At 30.4% G+C, this 22,291-nt stretch overlaps 2 protein-coding genes across 2 annotated transcripts; one reads left to right on the top strand and one right to left on the bottom strand.

Annotated features, from left to right (window-relative positions):
- The first annotated feature begins 930 nt into the window (after positions 1-930).
- LOC143083165 (adenosine deaminase 2-like) lies at positions 931-15,076 on the top strand. The gene is made up of 9 exons (XM_076259397.1): positions 931-1,283; positions 3,543-3,692; positions 4,846-4,912; positions 5,353-5,563; positions 6,964-7,091; positions 7,532-7,737; positions 8,582-8,739; positions 10,371-10,573; positions 11,723-15,076. Exons 1-9 carry the CDS (start codon positions 959-961, stop codon positions 11,871-11,873), a joined length of 1,599 nt encoding a protein of 532 aa, XP_076115512.1. The 5' UTR covers positions 931-958; the 3' UTR covers positions 11,874-15,076.
- Positions 15,077-17,607: 2,531 nt separating this feature from the next.
- On the bottom strand, positions 17,608-22,291 carry LOC143083168 (uncharacterized). The gene is made up of 4 exons (XM_076259403.1): positions 22,192-22,291; positions 19,136-19,274; positions 18,566-18,677; positions 17,608-17,964 (listed from the first exon to the last, which is right to left on the bottom strand). Exons 1-4 carry the CDS (start codon positions 22,223-22,225, stop codon positions 17,872-17,874), a joined length of 378 nt encoding a protein of 125 aa, XP_076115518.1. The 5' UTR covers positions 22,226-22,291; the 3' UTR covers positions 17,608-17,871.

The following is a 22,291-nucleotide window of genomic DNA, read 5'->3' as shown; positions in this document are numbered from 1 at the left end:
GGAATTGACAATTCACTTGGAAACTCAACATATACCCTCACGATAATTACGAAAGAGGAAATCCTGGATAATCATAGGTCTATTCTATGTGTTCCTTTGGAATTTCAACCAAAGATGAATAACTGGATCTCCAATTACTGTATTGGATACCTAAACTACATAAGTGTCATTACAAACAACGGTATCATTGCTGGGTCTTCCAAGTGCTCCACGAAATCTCTTTCTAAATTATTAACATCTATTTTATCAGCAATCGAAGCAGGGCTTCAAAGTTATTGTGAAACTGCATATTCTAGAGGTGGCGTGAATCAGATGTGGATGCTAAAAAAATACAAAGATTAATTAGAGTGCATATGCATACAATCTAACTCTAGATCTCTTTCATCTTACAATAGTATTAAAACATTTGACTTTTTCTACACTTTACTCAAGTATTCCACATTCCAAACTTAAAGACAAATTGAAAGAGTTGGTATTGTTTTGTTTCATAAAAAAAGAATGGCCAACGTAGATACAGGCAAGTATCTTGTCTTAGGGAGTGATAAATCCTTCTTTGTAAAGGATCACTCTGATTCAAACAAAAAATTATCTGAATCTGACATTATCAAATGGATTTTTTTTTCTGGACAAATTTTTTTCTTTCAGTTTTAGCATTACATATAGGAGCAGCTGAGGGGGAAACAAACATTTTTGTTTTCTCAGAATCAAAAACAAATTATTTTTTTCTCAAAAAAACTGGAAAAAAACTTTTTTTTCAACCCCCCCCCCCCCCAGAAAATAAATGGTTGCTGCCTTACTGAACCTGTTTAGATAAAGATCATTCACTGATACAATGTAAGGAAACGGAAACAATTCAGTCGATGTCGGTCAATCACCTACTTTCGTTTTCACATCGAAACAGACTATAGATTCATTTATAAATAGCATCGCACCTGTTGGGTTTATAGACAATAACAAAATGGAAACGAAAGCATCAATTTGTATTTTGGCATTTTATTTCTTTTTAACATGCATCAAATCCTCACCTCTTCAGTTTTCAAAAGAAACATATCTAAAAACAAGACAATCTTTTCTTGATGCTGAGGAGAAATTGAAAATTGGAGGAAATTTAACATTGACTGCTAAAGAGGAAAAAGCTAATGCAGCTCTTATGCGTTTGAAGTATGCGGAAATAAATGCGTCTAGGAATGGTGCTCCTTTTCCTCCAAGTATGCATTTCTTCAAGGGAAAGCCAATTATAGAGAAAAGCAGTGTATTCAAAATTTTACAAAAAATGCCAAAAGGTTAGTTTATATTGATTAATTATATGATCACATGTATTATTTATAAATGTTTCCTTTGTGTACAAAGATAATTTCCTACCAGTATATTTACAGTATAAGATTAACATGTGTATGTAAACAGAAAGATTAAGATTAGATATATTACAAAATGTGAAGTAATTGCTCAAATTACCTCCCCTGTTGTGGTTGCACATCCAATCCTTGGAGAATTGAACATGCTGAAGAAAACATATTTAGATAGTTAAAGCTCTAATTTCAATTGAAACTTCCATCAAACTTACTACTTAAATAATTCTTATTCATTATAATAAACTATTATACATTTTTTTTTGCATATTCATTACAATAAACTATTATACATTTTTTGGCAAATGGTATATTTTCAATCAAATTGAAAAATATGTATACAAATTTTAATAAAGATAATCTTTTTTTTTAATCATCCTGATCATGATCTGAATTTTGGACTTAGTTTTAAACTTTGAACAGTCTTATCTCTAGTAGTGCAATGTAGTGTATATCATGTATATAGAATATTACAGATAACAAAGCCCACTATGAAAGTACTTAAACATGTAGTACAATTACATGTACATGTCACCATGGTCATGGTCAGTACACATGGTACATAGAAATTGTTATCCACTTTATGTGACAGAGGATTTATTTTGAATATGACAGATTTTTTAGCCCATATTATATATACATATATATATGGACTAATGAAAAACAATTCTATAATTTACATGTATACATTTTGTGTAGCATTAAACTAGAACTGTCCCCTGACCCAAAAAATAAATACATGTAGATAAAAATAAAGCTGTACGTAACTGCTCTCAACTCCCATCCTTAGTAAACCATTGAACAGCTACAAAATTCCGAATAACTCCATTGATAGGTGATGTATGTGCATTGATCTCTAATGGTTTACTTTTATTAATTGTTATTTGGATGGAGAGTTGTCTCTTTGGCACTCATACCACATCTTCCTATATCTATATAATACCTAAATCAGGGTTGATTCACATGATTTACTATGATCAGAATTTTTTTTTTAATTCATGAGAATAACAGTCATGGCATGCATGGCAACACTTTTTTCTCCCTATTTACAATGATTTAGACCCCTTGTATATGCATGAAGCAGTATCAAAAGTAATTGCTTCATCATGAAAACCAGCGTTAGACATTATCTTCAACTAAGTAATTAGTCATGGCTTTTGGGGAAATATAGCCTTTACATTTTTTACAGAATGAGCATAAGGTTCTCCATTACAGTGAAAATCTTTAAATCTTTTTATACACTTTAAATTCATATTTCTTTACTCTGAGTAAGGTAATGAATGGTAGAAGTAGACCTACCAAAATAAAATTAAAAATATCCCCCCATCCCCAAAAAAAAGAGTAGTTACGAAAGCAAAATGAAACAATGCCTAACACTAAATATTTGCATCAATAGGATATAGAAAAACAAATTGTTTTTATTTTGGATAAATCTAAATAAAACACCCTGCTCACTCATTTAAAACAATACTTTATATGCTTTGATTTCAAAAATATCATAAATTGGATTACTGGTAGTATATATGTGCATTTCAACCAACAAAAAGCTTATATAATTGTATATATAAAAATAGATTCAAACTTCGTCTCACACATTCTTGGAAAATGCAAGTAAGCAAATAGATTTTTTTCAATTTTTTATTAAGCAAGAAAAATTTATGCAAATTATCAGAATAACCAACACTACATGCAGATGCATGATTCCAATAATTTAGCAGACTGTTTTTTTTTTTGTTATTTTTAAATTTAATGAATCATGAATTCAAGGGTCTGAATTAATCATGGGGTTTATGATTCATATATATACATGTATATAGAACAAAGTGCAAGTACTAATCTTATATTTCTTCCACTTATTTTTGAATGACTTAACTATATAACTTAGTAAAATAAAAATACATATATTAAATGATAGAGGGTGCAAGTGATGGGATAAGTGTGCTTTGAACCATGTAACTATATATAAGCATAATAAGTGATTGATTATGTCAAATTACAACTTTGTCAATTTATTTTTTTATAAAGACTTTTGTGCAGACTTCAGTAAAACTACAAAATTAAAGTGTTTTCCACAATCAACGAAAATTGGTACCCTAGAATAAATGAATCCAGAGTATTACCTAAACATGCACCTGTCTTCTTTATATAATTTTCATTCATCATGTTCATGAAATCAAATTTTATATATTTCAGGTGGCGCCTTACATCTCCATGATATTTCCTTGACAGATATTTGGTGGATTGTGAAGAATGTTACATACCGTCCAAACTGTTACATGTGCCAAGATGTCAACAAATCTAGCATTGAGTTTCATTTCTTTGCTAACCCACCACAAAACCCAGGTTTGTATATCAATTTTATAGAACTTCATTATAACCTTGTAGAATTAGAGAAATGTGATAAGACCCTCAAGTTCATAAATCATCAATAAATGAAATACTGTACAAACTTTTCTTATTGCTGCTATTCATCTTGAGTATCCTCAACAATGAGGTAGAAAGTCACTCACTGCTGCCCCTTCTCTTCCAGGAGGATCTCTATATTGATGAAAACACAGTTTAAAAGTTTCTACTGATTCTTACAAAATATGTCATTGAAGGTTATGCAAAGAAATGGTGAAACCTTCACTAAAATTTTGCAACAACTATGAGGGGGGATAGGACCTTTATCGGGACTCCGGGATTAGGTGTTTTTAAGCTCGGGATTTCGGGATTGACCCTTTCGGGGTCCGGGAATTCTTTTTTTTGGATTTCGGGACGTCGGGATTTACTTTATTTAAATTCGGGACCTCAGGATTTCGTTTTTTTAAGTCCGGGATTTCGGGATCAGGACCCCTCCTATCCCCCCTCATCTATGTGCACATGAAGATTTGAAGCTTTTTTTAATTTGTATTTTCTTGGGTTTAACATAATAAAATGTTAATTTACTTCTTTATTTGTAGTTATATATGGTTTACCATTATATTCAAAGATTTTATCATCGCACACATTTTAGAATGAAGCATTTCCTTACAAAATGTGCTTAATTTTATACATTTTCAAAACTCCAATGTAACTAAAAATAGAGGTACATGTGTTCAGTTCTTTAACCCTTCCTCCATAATGACGCTTTTTGACGCCACCCCATTACTCCATAATGACGCCTTTTGACGCCTGTGTAGTGCCTCAGTTGAAACATCTGATCTAATAAAATTTGTATCTAATATAAAAAGGATATTCAAGAGAATATCTGACCAGAATTTCATTGATTAAATATTCCTTTTTGCAATGCATTGATACTTTAAACCTGATGATTTTTTTTATTGAAAATAATCCTATGCGAATCAAGTATGAACAAAAAAATGTCAATGGAGGAAAGGGTTAACTAACACATGACAAATTCAGAAGTATATTTGAAAATGTCTTTCTAATTTGCACCATTTAAATAGTGAACTGAGCAGGAAGTAAAATAATAGATAGTAAATATTAATTAATGATACCAATTTTTATTTTTTAGGGTGTCCATGGATATTAGTTAGTCATCAAAGACAAGTTTCAGGAGATCCATCCAAGTTTGATCAGATGTGAGTTATAATTAATGTGTTCTCATGATTTTTTGTTAATGATGTTCAATACTTTTTTCAAAATAACAAACTTTTATAAGACTGTTATTAATTTATATCATATATGAATAAAGGAAATAAAAAAGAGAAAGAAATAAAGGGTCCAGGTGCTTGTTTTCGAGATATGAGCCATTGAAAATTTGGCTGGAAATGATTCTTTCTAGATTTTTCATACATTTAACATTTTTTCTTTCAAAAACTTTGAAAAAAAAACAAGGATTTTATAAGATTTTCAAATATAGCTTTATAAACTATATGTAATAAAAAGAGAATGAAAGAAAAGTTGGGGTTAGCAGTCAAATTTTTAATTGCAATAAATGCCCAAGATTCCCAAGATTTGGCAAAAATACTTTTTTTTGTGATACTGTAATCATGGTAATTGTTATATATTTGCACACCAGGTTGTATAATAGTATGTCCTTAGTAGTAAATGACCCAGTGAAGACATATCCAACCATAGATGCTGTATGGGCACAATTTTTACAGTGTTTTGATGTTGCCAATGGTATGATCAACTATCTTCCGGTCTTTAAGGACTATTTCTATGAAGCCTTGAATGAGTTCAGATTAGATAACGTTCAGTACATTGAATTAAGAGGACTTTTGCCACAGGTATGTAATGAGATGTCCTAATAACAAGAAATATTTTGAATCTTGATTGATTTTTAATTCCAGAAAATTGACAAGAAATATATGATGAAAGCATAGCCCAATTAAGGAGGGTAAGCCATTTATGCATGGCTAAGGTTTTTCTTGTTATTTACTTCATACTGAAATTTCAATGAATAAGTTACCTGAACTGTAGCCATGCATGCATGGCAGGGGCAGATCCAGCCATTTTAAAAAGGGGGGTCCCAACCCAGAGTAAAGAGAGGGGGATTCCAACTATATGCTCTCATTCAAATGCATTGATTGCCCAGAAAAAGGGGAGTTCCACCCCTGGACCACTCCCCCCTGGATCCGCCACTGCATGGCTAACCCTCTGAATTTTGGTTAGTTTTGATTTTTAACAATGACCAATATTCAGGAAATATATACAATAAGCATGTGTTGAACATACAAAAAAAGATATGTTGTATGGATGCCAATGATACAACTATCCACAAAGTTCAGGTGGTGTTGATATGACAAATAATAGGTCACTGTACAGCCTACAACAATAATAATTACCCTTACCATTTTACCCAAACCTTTGAAATGTCGTGTAATTAGGAGCTACCATTTGTTTTTCATGGATATAAAAAGTTGAAAAAATGGCAGGACAGGAGTTTTGAGTAAAAGGAAAGGATGAAACACTTTGCAAAAAAAAAAAAAATAGGCAGGATGCCAATTTATGTAAAAAAGTCAGGATAAACTAATAAAGGAAAGGCAGGACCGAATAAAGTGAAAAATTAAAAGGAAGGACAGAGATTACAACTAAAAAAAAAAGATTCATCCTAGCACCCCTCTAAAAATGGTAGCTCCCTTAAGGGTCCTCACTGAGATAATGGTTTAACCCCCTCAAGTTTGTGAATAACAAAGTATTGTATGATAAGTCAAGATGATTTCAGAGATATTTCATATCTTGATGAAAGGTAACTTTTTATGACTTCTTGGTGATGTTATATGTAAGAAATCTATGGAATAGAAATACCAAATGAGAAACGTTCATATATAAAACACATTTCTAGGTCAGATTTCATAAATTGGATTTGATCAAATTTAAAGATTTGAAAGAATTTTTGAAGATGTGTGGGAATATGCCCAAAACTTTTTTTAGCTTAAATTGCAAACTTGTGCATGGTACAAAATGTGCTTCTATGCCTTTCATGCCTTTGTACCCCAATAAATCAAGGACAAAAATTTAAGAAACCATATATTTGTTGTGTTTCTACATTTGGCAGCAGTAACAATGTGCACATGTATTTATAATTTCTGTAAACATAAACACATATTGTTTACAGTTCTCTCGAAGCAATACACTGTTTATCAATTTAATACTGATGATTCATGATTTTTTTTATTGATTTCAGGTATATGATTTAAATGGACGAACATACGACAAGACAACTGTAATGCAAATTTACCAAGATGTATTTAACCAGTTTAAACGAGATCATAAAGACTTTTCTGGTGGAAAATATATATACTCTAGTATAAGGTAGTGAAATCAAAACAATTCTTTCCTTGAATTTTAGATTTGCCTTTTTTAGCTCACCTGGACATATTTTCAAAATTTAACAGAAACAGTTTTAGATCTACATCAACATGAAATTATCCAAATACAAGACAAATAGATGATACAAGACCTATATGTGTCTTATGTGTCTTACAAACCTTCTAAAAAAAATAGAATTTGACAAATTTATGCTCTTTTAACCACAATATTGCTATGGTTTTAACAAGAAGGTCAAACCAGTACTAAGGTCAGATGAACTTAAAAGCTATGCTTTCCTCTTACAGATCACATTAAGCAACCTGGATACAAACTAGAAATTATATAAGCAGACAAAAAAATATGTTATTGTGTATACCATCAAAATTATAACTAGAAACTTCAAATTTCCTTTAATTCACTATAAGCTTTTACTTTTATTTCAGGATTAAAAGTCCAACAGACATTTTAGGAGATGTTAAACTTTCCCTTTCTCTTAAGACCAAGTTTCCAGAATATTTTGCTGGTTATGACTTAGTTGGACAAGAGGATCCTGGGAAATCGTTATTGTACTATATTGATCCTTTATTGTATCCACAGCAACAGAACCCACCAATCAAATTGCCTTATTTTTTCCATGCGGGAGAAACAGGTTTGTTATTTAAACTGTGTCCAATGCAATAATTATGCAATGTTTAAGGGATTTTAACAATATGATGTTTAATTCATTTAATAAAAAAGTACATTTCTTTATACATTTTGGAAGCTGCATAGAAGGACACTTGACTCTTTTAACAACATTCCTAATTTTGAGTTTGAATAGTTGATCTTCTATGAATTGAACTCAAGAAGAGCTGATTTATGTGTTAAAAAACTCTCATATCTTTGAATTTTACTGCAGGTAATATTAAATCATTTTTTTTTCAAAAATACCTCTTTTTACTTTAGCCAATTCTTTTTGTTATATTTTATATTTTTGATTATACTTATTTTTAAATTGTACTTTTATAAACATGCAGATGAAATCAACTCCTAAATGAAATTGACCTTTTTCCTTTTTATTATAAATCACTTTTGGTAAAATTTGGAACAAAATTGAACCCACTGCCCATCAAATATATGCCTGCATGTTTAATTGCCTAATAAAAATAATTATATTGGGAAAAAAAAATTATATTGTGAAAAAAAATGTACTTTTTTATAAGGCAGTTAATCTGAACTTTATCTATAAGCTACAGTATAACAGTACGACTAGTAGTATGCTTAAACAAGTATATGTCAAAACATCTGAATAACTCTATATTATATTTTTAAGAACATCATGGGTTTTCCATCAAATTCATTCTGCATATGAATCAAAATGTGAATCCTGGCTTCAAAAATCATTTTTGTGCTGTTGGGTTGTTGTCCCAGCATATAATTTTATAAGCTAGCTAGTAATTAATTTAAGATGTAAATTTTTTGTCCATCTTTTTTTTTATGTCGTTTTTCAATAGATTGGGAAGGAACACCCACTGATGATAACCTGATTGATGCAGTGTTGTTAAATACAACAAGAATTGGTCATGGGTATGCTCTGACTAAACACCCAAAAGTTCTACAGGCAGTGAAACAGAAACAAATTGCCATTGAAGTGAACCCTATATCTAACCAGGTTAGTGTATATAAGTACTCTAAAAAACAAATATAGACTGAGATTTTGACTTCAAACTCTTTTAATGTCAAGGTGCTCTTGACTCTAAGCTTTATTGAAAAAGATTGACAGTTTTTCTGCTGAAGTTCAGTGGTTCCCTCCTGGTAATCAGATTAATCCACCAATAATCGAGTATATGTTATTGTTTTGATATTTGTTGGAGCCTGTACAGTAACATTAAGGATGTACTTAGGTGAGGTTTTGGAATTTGTGTCAAATTATCGGACTCCTTGGTGTTTTTCCATACAATACAATGTAAAATATTTTGCCCCATAATACCCATTTATTTTTTCATATAAGACTTAATAGCTCATGATAGGTAATTTATCCAAATTTTAGACGATTATTGATTTTTTTTTCTTTTATTTTGAGACCCAAATAATACCAATGCAAATATAAGGTAAAAGTCTGATTCAGCCTTTTCCCACCATATTTTAAATCTCAAATATCTCGAAAAGGAGGTCCATGACCTATCAATATTTTTAGCTTATCTTTATCCTTAATTGATGCTCTACCAGCTTATAGTATCAATTTTAATTTCTGAATTTCTTAATTTTTACCTAATCTCACCTAAGTACATCCTTAAGCAATTAAAAACCACTTATCTTAAATCTGTTTGATAGTTGTCTCATTGGCAACCATACCACATCTTCCCTTTTTATACGACCGCAAAAATTGAAAATTTTTTGGTCATATATTGGTATTACGTTGACGTTGTCCAAAATTAAACTTTAAGTTTGATTTAAAAAAAATTGAATTCTTAGGGTTCTTTGATATGCTGAATCTTAACATGTACTTAGATTTTTTATTATGTGCACAGTTTTCAAGTTGGTCCAAATCGGGGTCCAAAATGAAACGTTGTTTGATTTCAACAAAAATTGAATATATGGGGTTCTTTAATATGCTGAATCTAACCATGTATTTAGATTTTTAATATTTGGGCCTGGTTATCAAATTGGTCCACATTGAGTCTAAAGGGTCTAAAATTGATCATTATTTGATTTCATCAAAAATTGAATTCTTGGGGTTCTATGATATGCTGAATGAATCTAAATTTTTTAAGTTTAAGTTCTTAGACAACATTCATTCTGTGTCAGAAACCTTTGTTGTGTCAATTATTTAATCACAATCCAAATTCAGAGCTGTATTAAGCTTAAATGTTGTGTCCATACTTTCCCCAACTGTTCAGGGTTTGACCTCTGCGGTTGTATAAAGCTGCGCCCTGTGGAGCATCTCGTTATATACATATTATATTGGGAAAAAAATCTTAAAATATTTTACCAAAATCAGTATGTGGATGTATCATGGCAAGATGGTATGTCACATATGAAAATTAGGTCACTGTGACCTTGACTTTGATATTTGACCCTTATGGTAGAAAATCTTGCTTAATTAGTGTCCAGGGCATAACTGTTGTACTTCAAAACTATATTGAATCAAATGTAGTATGTTGATGCATTAGGGCAAGCAAGCCTGTGTCACATACCATAGTCATGTCATGATGGATTTAACTTGCATTTTTTAATTTTTCTTTTATCCAATGATCTTATTAAAATATAGTATTGATTAATTTTCTTTATCTGAATAAATAGGTATTAAAGTTAGTAGATGATTTAAGAAACCATCCAGCTGCAAGCTTGATAGCAGAGGGTTACCCAGTAGTTATAAGTGCAGATGATCCATCTGTATGGGGAGCCCGTGGACTGTCATATGACTTCTACATGGCTTTTATGGGAATGGCTGGTGAAGATGCTGATCTTAAATTCCTGAAGCAGTTGGCATTAAACTCCTTACAGTAAGTCAATCAAAATTCAATCATTAGATTAGTAAAAAATATTTACCCCTTGGAAATTTTAGTCTCTTTTCAGAACCAACCTTGTCTTGGCAAATCCTAGACCCAACCATCTCTTACTTGATTATATATACATTAATCACTGTTATATCTGATATGCAGATGTGTATGTGGGTAGGATGTTTTGGTCCATTATATTTTGTGAAAGCCCTTTTCCATTTAATTTTTTTTGCCCTCTCCAGCACCTCATTTGTCCTTCATGTTTTATGATAATTATACTTAACTTGGTATATCAGTAAGTCCTAATATGTAGATTTTCCTGTGGGTTGGATGATTCTTTCCATTGAATTTTGTTAAAGTTATGTCCCTTGTAACTCTGGCCTTGTCAAACACCTTCTTTGTCACTTCAACTTCTATATGTTTTTCTATGTCTACACTGTACTTGGTATATTGTTAGGTCCTAATATGTATATATGCATTAGGCTTGGATGTTTCTGTCCACAGAAATTTGATACAGTTATGACCCTTTCAACTTAGACATGTTTGCATTGTGAAGCACCTACTTTGTCATTGCAACTCAATCTCCTATGCAGTTTCCTATATCTACATATATAATATCGAAATAAAAAAAGAACTAAATTACAGAAATAGCTCAAATTTTACAATAGTTGAGTTTAAGTACAGCTTATTGGAAAATAATAATAAAAAATATATGTCACAGAATAGTTAAAAAAGATATTTCAATTTTAATGCCAAAAAATTGCATTTTTTGCACCAAAGGGAGATTATTTGGGGCTTTTTTTTTTAATGATATGCACATTTTAAAAGTCATCTGGGGCTTTTGTACCATATGATAAAGTAACAACTAATAAAGTAATAAATAAAATTTGAAAAAAAAATTTTTTTAATTTTTTTTCTGAAATTTTTATACCCTGGAACCTCCTTAAAGGACAATTCTATATATTTTAAACTTTATAAAATACACATGTATCAGTTTCAGTAGCTGACATATATCAAGGACTACCTTTTTCTTACTGTAAATTCAAAACTTATTGTGTGCATTTATTTTAGCCATTTTTGAAACAATGCGAAATTAGTTATTTCTTTTTCATGTGATCTGCTAATTGCATTTGTTTTTAAAAATAATTTCAGGTATAGTGCCATGACCCCACAAGAAAAGAGCAACGCTATGAACCTTTGGAATTACAAGTGGGATACCTTTATTGAAGACATTAATGAAGCATACTGGTACCATAACCACATGGGGAGAACTGGTATTAATACAAGTTTGATTTTTGGTTAATGGTTTTGTATAAGAGAGCTAGTCTTTTATAAATTTGCAATAGACTCAGTTCCAGAAAGATATTTTAAAATCAACTTAAGATACTATAGATTTAAACTTATTGTTAATATTTCTGCTAGCAAGTCTAGTTATGATTCAACTAGAAATAAACATGTTTTATGGGTTGGGATTTTACACTTGTAAGATAGGCAGGTGTAGATTAGGGATTTTAAATTTGGTGGGGGTATCCCTGAGATTAAGAATTAGAGGACCTTATTGGGACAAACTCCATTTCATTTTGTTTTCTTTTTTTAAAAAGGTAAGGGGGCTGTCTCAATCATCTGGTCCTCCCTCCCCCATCTGAACCTGTTCCAGATAAGTGTATTGTAGATTTTGCTGCTACTATTTGTTAAAAAAAGCTATTCTATGTATACAGATATTTAAGACAATAATCTCCAAATTTTAAATTAAATACAATACTGAAACATAAATGTATACATTAGCATACCTGCCAACATTTCAAATGCCCATGGGCTGTCACAGTTCTACAAAACCTTTGAAGGGGCCTTCAAATTTAATTTAATATTGTTTATTTGCTTCTCCATGCTTTTAAAATGCTATACCAATGGTTAAATTGATCGTTTTGTTTTAAACTGTGGACAAAATTGCTATTTCAAAATTTCAAATTGGGAGCCTCCATGGGGAAATCTCCCGCAAATGGTGACAGTTGGCAGGTATGCATAGGGTATCCCTTGTACAATATCCTGCTGTATACAGTGGATTACATACACCTACAGTACAAAATTATATGACAGGGATCCAGTAGAAATTAAAAGTACATGTATACTGCAGAGGCGGATTTAGGGGGGGGGGGCCAGGGGGCCTGGGCCCCCCTTTTTGGGAAAAAATTTGGTTGCTTATATAGGGAATCACTGAAGCGTGACTGGAACAGGCCCCTTCTTAGGTCAGTCAGTGGGCCCCCACTTATGAAAATTTCTGGATCCGCCACTGTACTGTATTCCTGTCATGTAGTTCTACTATTGTTAGGAGCAATTATTTGGTTGACAGTAAACATAAATACCCAGTGTTCCAGTGTTTGACAATTATAAAATTATTTGTAGACATTATTTTGCAAAACGGGTATAATATTTTGTTATTTAGCATGTGTTGAATCTTTTTTCATGGTATTTAATTTTGAAAATTATACCCCATGCAAAATGTATACATAATGTTTTTTACCTGTCTGTCTGTATGTCAGTCTTGTCCTTGTAGTCACAACTCCTCTGAAACCACACATTAGAATTTCATGAAACTTTGTAGATAATAAGAACATACTACATAGATGTGCATATCGACAGGAAATCATGATTGAATTTTTTTTCTAGTAGTTATGCCCCTTTGAACTTATTGGCCTGAATATACTACTGCAACAGTTTGTCATTGCAATTCCCCTGAAATCACACAACAAAATTTCATGAAACTTTGTAGTTAATGAGGACATTATATATAAATGTGCATATCTATAAGAAAATTTTATCAGTTGACTTTTGTAGAGTTATGAGTCTTAGAGTTTAGGAATCTGGTGAGATATTTATTTTCGAGTGACAATGTGGAGAAGTGGGATAATGTAGCATACTCACAAAGGTTTTTTGATTTAATGACTTTTTTTATTGATTTATTTAATAGCACAAATAATAGTAAAATATAATATATTTTGTATAAGGAGGCACTGTTTCATTTGTTGTTAAGATTTGTGAATTTTGTTTGTTATATGTAGATTGATTTCTAATATTCATTAACATGTATTTGAAATGAAGATTATTTTTTATGACTAATTATCGTTTATTTATCATTTTGTTTTGATTTTAGCATTTTCACATTGAATAATACTAACACAAATGTGTTAAGGGAGCTACCATTTGATTGTTATGGGGGGCTAGGATGAAATTTGAAAAAAATAGGCAGGACAGGAGTTTTGAGTAAACAGAATGAGACAGAATGACGACAATTTAGGTAAAAAAAAGTCAGGATAAACTAAAAAAAAAAAGCAGGACCGAACAGAGTGAAAAATAAAAATGCAGGACAAAATTTTTCATCCTAGGCCCCCCCCCCTAAAAATCAAATGGTAGCTCCCTAAAGGAGAAGGACAAGGTAATACAAAGTGTTAGTGGCTGGTTTTACTTGAAGTGAGGGGAGAGTTTTTGCTCAGTGTTGAAGGCCTCACTGCAACTTTGATATGAAGAACAGCAATAAAAGCTGTTTTTCTGCTTTTTGTGTCATGAGTGAATACCTTTATGGTTTGTTTTTCTATTCGAAAATGCAATGTTAAGAATATAATTTTGTTTGTGAAATTTTTATTTGTTAATGAATGATTAATATAATTTTATTGGGGTATAAAAAGAATTTGTATAGTAGGTAGTTTGGGATTTTGTTTTATTGTTTTTATTTTGTTGTGATTTATGATTTTCATGTTTACATCTTTTAAAATGCTAATATTTTTGTGAATATTTATTAATTTATGAATTAAAAAGATTAATTTATGATTGTGTGTCCAGATTGTATGTAAATAATGCAGGAAGACTTTTTTTTAAAGTGTATATTTTGTACAATTTTACATTGAGACAGAAGAATGAATACTTAATTTTCCGATTAGGCCAATTAGTTTAATAAATAATTTTTTTGTCAATGTCTACCTTGAGGGGGGATATGACCTTTATAGGATCTATAGGCGTTCAGTTATGCTTATCATATTACCAATTTATGGCACATGGAACTTTTCCTACTAAATTTTGTATACAAAGTAAAAATTAAACAAGGATTTAAAGAAATATAAAAAAAAAAGATAATTGCTTATCTCATGCCAACCACCTTAATGCCTTTCTTGAAATCTACTGACCCCTACAGATTCATAGAGTGACAGTGTTAAACCAATTATATTGTGACTAATATATCCAAGTTGTGACAAAACCAGAATTATGGTATGCTAAAACAAGGCAATAACTTATGGTATACTGATTTGTTATGCAGACATGGGTGAAAGAAAACTATTTGATATTTTGCATTTTATATTTAAAACTTTTACTGACTTATTTTTATATAAGATTTTAATATTAAGATTTTATATTTATTGTTTGTAATATGCCTTTTAAATGTTTTATCTATGATGACTAGTATGTATTGTATGTAATTTGTTCTGTTATCAAAATAAAAATGATGAAAAAAGTTGTAATTGCTACACTGATTTATGAGAAAAAGGGAGTTAAAACACACTTGACAATACTCACTTTTCTTTGTTGTCCATTATAATATATGTAAAAAATATAATTATATAATAGCAATACACTAAACTAGAGCCTTTGTCGCTCACCTAGGTCTATGTGAATATTAAACAAAGGACACAGTTGGATTCATGACAAAATTGTGTTTTGGTGATGGTGATGTGTTTGTAGATCTTTAATACTTTTAGGCAAGGTGAGCTTAAAAACTAAGGATATGAACTCAGATGTCACAAGGCTGTAGAGATTGATAAAGAACCATGCTTAACCGTCAAATCCATTATACTTTGAGTCTGCAAGTTTATTATCCCCTTTAAATTTTCAGACTGTTTAGACTGTGTCAAGTTTTCTTTAGTTTTATATAATTTGGCATTGTTTGTTTTGGGTTGTCTATACATTTGTATGTCTATTTTAAGTTGTCGATGACTGTTTATTTTCTAGAGTTCTACAATTTGGGTTGCTTGCTGGATTTTCAATTTTTAGTTTCTGAGTTCTCTTGTCATATTCACCTTTCCACTTTTAATTGTTTTTAATTTGTAGATCTCTTTTGTGAGACGGAATAAAAGTGTGTTGATATTTTTTTCATTTCAAAGAACAATGATCATGGTTATTCATAGAGTATTTCAAACAATACTTTTTGTGGGTACCAATTTTCGTGGATTGAAGAACACCTGTATTTGCAAGGATATTTGATTTTGTGGTTTTGCAAAAGTGTGCACAAGAACCTATGTGAAATGGTCATTCATAAGTCAACTTAACTGCATTTCATGTTTCCAGTTTGGTTAATTTTCATGCGAAGTGCATTCTTTTTAGCACCGAGTGGTTTTACAAATGATCTTACTGTTGTTACCTTTATTGTTCTAGTTGGTTGAGCATCAGGGGTTTTCTTTACTCACATTTTGCATATTTTATGATGGTCAAACTGGATTAATTTCTACTCTTTACTTTTTTGGTGATTTTTAAAAATTTTGAGACCAGTTATGGCTTAAAGAATATAAAAACAAAAGAACATAGGTTTGATATATATTTTTGATAATGAAAAGTATACATAACTTGCAAAATGTAGCACCAAATAAATCAGAAAACGGAATAAAACAAAAAATAAAAAAAAGAAGGTATGAATATAAAAAGTCAACGACAGAAACAACGATGATTCATTAACTTAATTTTTTTTAAATATCTAAGATAAAAAATAGAAAACTAAAATATAAGGAATATTTACATCCATTATTATTGCAAATGATAAGCAATGGACAAAAAAATCATGATTAATCCATTTTCAGAATTTTAAATTATGCATAAAAATAATGCCATCAAAATGAAAAATAAACAGTATAATACAACTCAGAAATGCATCAGAAATACATATGTTATGATGGTATATATTGTTCAGTAATTCATTCAACAAATAGATTTGGTCATCAAACATAGATAGTGAATTATATCAACAAGTATAAATAAAATTGGCTTAGAAATGGAATTTTAAAATTCAAAGGGGAAAAATTATGAATTCTTAACCAATGAAGTTCTTGTTCAAGGTATTTAACTCATATTTATTGTGAAACCACTTGCAGTAACACATTTCATTTAATGTCACTCAATTCCGTAAATTGCTTATTTGAACAGAATAATTCAATTGAATTAGAATACTAAAAACTTCATTACATGTAAACTCTATATACTATTCCAATTTTAAGAGGTCATACATTGTAAATAAAACCTTTGTTTTGAAAATTCATATATACATTGGTGTGTATAGACTCTGGTGTAAAAAGGTGGAAGTTAACAAAACAAAAATCTACATGCCTTACATGTACATCTTTGATAGACACACTTTTTCAGTAAAACAATTACTTGTTTCAAGTAACTATTTTCATATCTAGTAAAATATAAGTAATTGATAGTAATAGTGAGTAATTGGTAAGTAATTCCTAGTAATGAGTAATAAAAAAGAATACTTAATTTAAGTAAAATATAATTACTTAGTAATATTTTTTTTGTGTGCAAAAGTATAAAATGACAATATATTAAACATCATCACATGACATTTTAGTTATGTGACAAATAGTGCCAAAGTTGGAAGTTTAGGGTTGAGAATATTTTTCCTCAAATTTATGCAAACAAAAGGTATATTTGCTGATAAAAAGGCAGACAATCTGAATATGTCCTTATAACAGTAAGCAGGTTTAGCACCAACTGTAACCAAATAAAATGACTTTTATGTCTTTCAGGACTGTCAGAACTAAAGGATTAAGATTTTATGTAGGACATTCAATAGTTATCACGATCAAGAATCCATTAAATAATTAGAGTTTATCACTTTTTTTTTCAAATTTTCCTTTGATCTCTCCATACAAAATTTTCCCATAGCATGGTACTAGTGTAAAACATAATGGGTTTTCTCAATCCATTAGACAGATTTTTTTTGTAGTCAGCATGAACACAAGAAAGGGTTTTACAACTACACAAAAAAATAATAATGCAGCTATACCTAACTATGATATTTCAGAGGAAGGTGCATTATTTAACCACAGTTAATAGTTAATTCAATTAGTACTAGTATACAAAGATATATTATATATTTGAATTATATATTAAATTCCAAATGTTGCTTTGAGATTCTTCTGATCTAGCTTTCTTTCATAATTTTTGTTGCTTTTACATCTCTTCCATTGAATACTGTAGGGGGGAGATAAGAAATAAATTATCTATTGATTATCTCCCCTGAAAGTAATTTATTTTGATCACTTGGCCTGTTCAAGTCCTCGTTGCAATAGAACTTCCCAAGATGACTGGTTGGCTTTCTTTAGTACTATCGTAATCTGGCCATCTTTAAACTGAAACAAAAGTTTGTGAAATATAGAAAATTACCAATACCTGCAGTATGCATATGAATCTTCAATGATTTCAGTCCAACATTTAGATATACAGTTTTGGATGAGACACATGCTACTTTTAAAAAGCTTTTTAACTTTTTAACTGGGATTACTGAGAGGCACATTCTCAAATTCATCATATATAGTGCATAGTACATGTAGCATGAGAAATTCATGAACAAATGCCTGTTATTTTTAATTAGAAATTACTTATATAAAAAACAACATTTTTTAAAACTAAAAAAAAGGAGACATATCCAGTCTAGCATCCCAATTCTATAAATGATGTGTCCCTGATGTCAGAACACTTGCAGCACCTGAACACTTCATCTGCATGTATTAATCATATAAATAAATCTGTTACTAAAAACAATTCATGAAATTAATTCTTCAAAATGAATTGTTTCGTTATTGCTTTTGAACAATGACTTTGAAAAACCTCATATTTCCACAGCACAAAAAAAACACCCAACAAGCTTCATTTTGAAACAATAAAGTACCTTAAAACCTCTCAACAGCAAATTTGAAAAAACCAGAAAAACTTGTACTAATTTTTTCATACCTTGGTTGAACATTCTGAAGGAATTATCTCCCCTGGAAGTTTTTGCACTGTGTATTTATATTTATGTTCCACTCCATTATCCTTCTTGACAACAGCAACCACTTCTAGAGACCTGAAAATGAAGCACACATTAGCGTATCAACAAAGACTGTTACCAACATCTTATACATGAAGTCCTTGACTTGCATATAAAGGTCTATACATTGTATTTTATCTGAGGCAGCTAATATGCTATAGACTTTTGTTCATTGTTGAACATTGTATGTTTAATTACATGTAGGCATATTTTCTGGTTTTGTTTTATAATTATATGGTTGAGGCATCATTGAGATTACCCCATATACCATTGTTTTCTATATGACCTGTAGTAGTCTTTGAATCTTTATGTCACAACAGAGAGCACTAGAAATGTGGCTATTGTAATGGCAAGGTTATTTCTAGCTGCGAAAACGTAGCTCTTAAGGTTCTTTTGATGATTTTTGATATCAAAGAACAATAGAGCTACATTTTCACAGCTAGGTTATTTCATACTTGTGTAGTTTTCAAAGATTACATGAGATTTATACATACTCTGTGTTAAATGTAGGAGTAACTGAACAGTTATTCTTGAGTTCAGCAGTGCCTATACCTGGTATCTTCCACTTGACCTCCAGACCAGGTATACTGATATAGGTCTCTACAATCTTAGAACTGATTTCTTCTGTGATAGCTGAAAACACACATAATATGAGAAATACATATGTATAAAAAAACATACTTATCTAAATCTAATCTTTTTTAAATATGACTAATGAAGCAAGATTTAAATTTTTGTATATGTGTGGTGTGACTGATATAATTAGAATTATTGTTAAATTTATAAGTGACATGTACATTTCTAGAAATGCTTTATTAAGTACTAAATAACTTTGTGGTACCACCTCCTTATATAAATATACAATGTTTATGAATTTGGTATGATATATATGTTTGTATATTTTGTATTGTCTTGGTATCAATCCTGTAATTTTGGATTTCAAAACCATAAAAATTACTTACTTACTTACTTACTTACATTGTACTATCTATGATCTATTTTATATACATGTTATAAAACTGAGTGAAAGAGAGAGATTGCATTGTAAATTTATACAATTTACACAATATTGATTTAAATGAAGCATATGCATTTATTTGTCAGATATATTTTGTTAATTATTCTTTTGTACTTGTAAAAAAAAAGTACAATGTATGTTAACGTTCCAGTACTGGGTTCAGAATAACATAAAATAAGTTCCTTACTATACAAAAGCATTTCAGTTATAAATTTAAAAATATGCATGATGCATGCTTGTGTACTATTTCTAATTGTGTAATAATTCGATTAAAAAATATTTTCAACATGTTCAAAGTCAGTATTTCAATATTGTCTGTCGGACAAAATTTCATATAAAATATTGTCCAATGACAAAATTTCATAGTGAAATATTGTCCAGAAGGAGGTGACAACATTTCACGGAAAAAGACACTTTTTCATAATGAAATATTTCATTATGAAATACTGTCAGTACTATCAGTGGACAATATTTTATATGAAATTTTGTCCGACAGACAATAGTTCATGAGGGACAATATTTTATGTTACATAATCACCATCCTCACCGAAAATTGTTATTCTAATCTGTTATTGATTATAGTATCTAATAAAAAAATATATAAATCTTTTGCACTTTGCTTTATACATGTGCTTTATGGTTTCAAAAGGATTAAAAAGTTATTCATTGATTATATACATGTATATAAAATATACAAAAAAAAGACATGTCCATCATAATATTCAGTAAAAAATATCCTTTTCAAATATTCTATGGATCAAGCACACTTGAAGATTTATTTAATAGAAATCCTATTAGGAGATCAACTACAAAATAATATAAAATGAAGCATTATAATGTTGAAAAAAAATATTCTGCAGTCCATCGCAATATTCAGTGAAAAATATCCTTTTCAAATATTCTATGGATCAAGCACACTGACATTTGAGAATATTTTTTAGATATAAATCCTATCAGTAGATCAACCACAAAATAATGAAAAATGAAGCATTATAATGTTAAAAAAAAATTGGGTACGACTTGGTAGAAGTACAAGTTGGTAAAAATAGGGTACGAGTTGGTTGAGTACAAGTTGCCGAAAGTACGAGTTGACATGTATCCTTTTGTATCTATCTATATCTACATCTACATCGTACGACGATCCATCAGCACATTATTGACTATACGTCGGCGCATCGAAAATATAGGAATCACTGAGCAGTTATGGATCTGTAACTGGAGACTTAGAAGTCAGTCTGCACAGGAACATATATCAGGTCAGGAATAACCACCAATTGGTGGATTATACCTCAATTGACGTATAATCCACCAATTGACGTATAATGGTATAGACCAATTGGTGTATAATTCTTTGTTTTTCGAAAGAAATTATTCTATCAAAATGGAGCATTGTTTTCTTAAAACCATATTATGGTATAAAAACTTGTCAAACATTCCTAGTTAAGTATAGTGACATAACATATTGCATTTAATCAATAATTGTATTTGCAGTTTCTTCTATTGTTATCTTGTCAATTCTTGATTGGAAAATTTACCTGTAATCATCTGTCAATGGATTGTTTGCAGTCATGCGATCATGAGTACAACTCCACAGGTGAATGGAGCTCTTTGTTAATACTTGACTTTCATTATTAAAAGTCAATCATGGTCAATAGTACAAATGTTTCAACAAAAGAATTGCTGTACACATGCATTCTCAAGAGATACAGCAGGCTTTGACAAAACTGAAACTTTCAGAGGACTCAATAAGGGTCATAAATAGGTTGCTAGTTGCAAAATCATGCTCCTATCGCACACTAGCATTTTATTACAAAAAAATTACATTATACGTCAATTGGTCTATACCAATATACCTCAATTGGTGGATTATATGTCAATTGAGGTATAATCCACCAATTGGTGGTTATTCCTGACCTGTATATGGCACCAACATATATATTGAGTTAGATATTCTGTTCCCAGGTCTGGAGTGTGTCAACAGTCAAGCTTAAAAAAACGTATTTACACTTTTGGTATTTAGATGTATTTTGCCTCCGAATGACCTTATATCACCTCCGAATAACCTTTTGACGTCAAGCAACTTTTTAGTTATGACGTAAAATGTTTTGAATTATGATGTCAAAGTTTACGGGAACCTGTGTGATTATAGGTAATGGTGGACAAATTTGCATACAAGTGTAAATACGTCTATTATTCCCCTTAATCTAAATTCTGTAATCTAAACAAAAGAAGCTGTAAGAATAGTACATGAAAAAAAAACCATAGCACTAAATGTTCATTGACAAACATTTATGTGCATGTGTTTCCGATTGCATAATTTTAAATGGGTGCAATACATTGTATGTATTGGTCGTACTAGAAATTAGAATAGATACATGTATATCACTTAAATTATTAACCCTCCCCCTTTTTACTTTATTTTGTTTAGTTCGTCTTAATCTTTGTTAATAATTGATACTATATATAATTTGAATACTGTAAAATGAAGTTGAAGCGGAAATTATGTAAAAACACAATTCAAACAAATCTAACCATCAGGAATTGTATATTCTTCCTTTTCTGCCATTGCTCATATTATCGTTCCGGAGAAGTTCGTTTCTTGTCTTTTAAAATCCGCAATTTCATATAAAAA

The sequence above is a fragment of the Mytilus galloprovincialis genome, chromosome 7, assembly GCF_965363235.1.
Source record: "Mytilus galloprovincialis chromosome 7, xbMytGall1.hap1.1, whole genome shotgun sequence".
Lineage (NCBI taxonomy): Eukaryota > Metazoa > Mollusca > Bivalvia > Mytilida > Mytilidae > Mytilus > Mytilus galloprovincialis.
The sequence above is the reverse complement of the archived record's forward strand: the minus strand, read 5'-3'. Positions and strand labels throughout refer to the sequence as shown.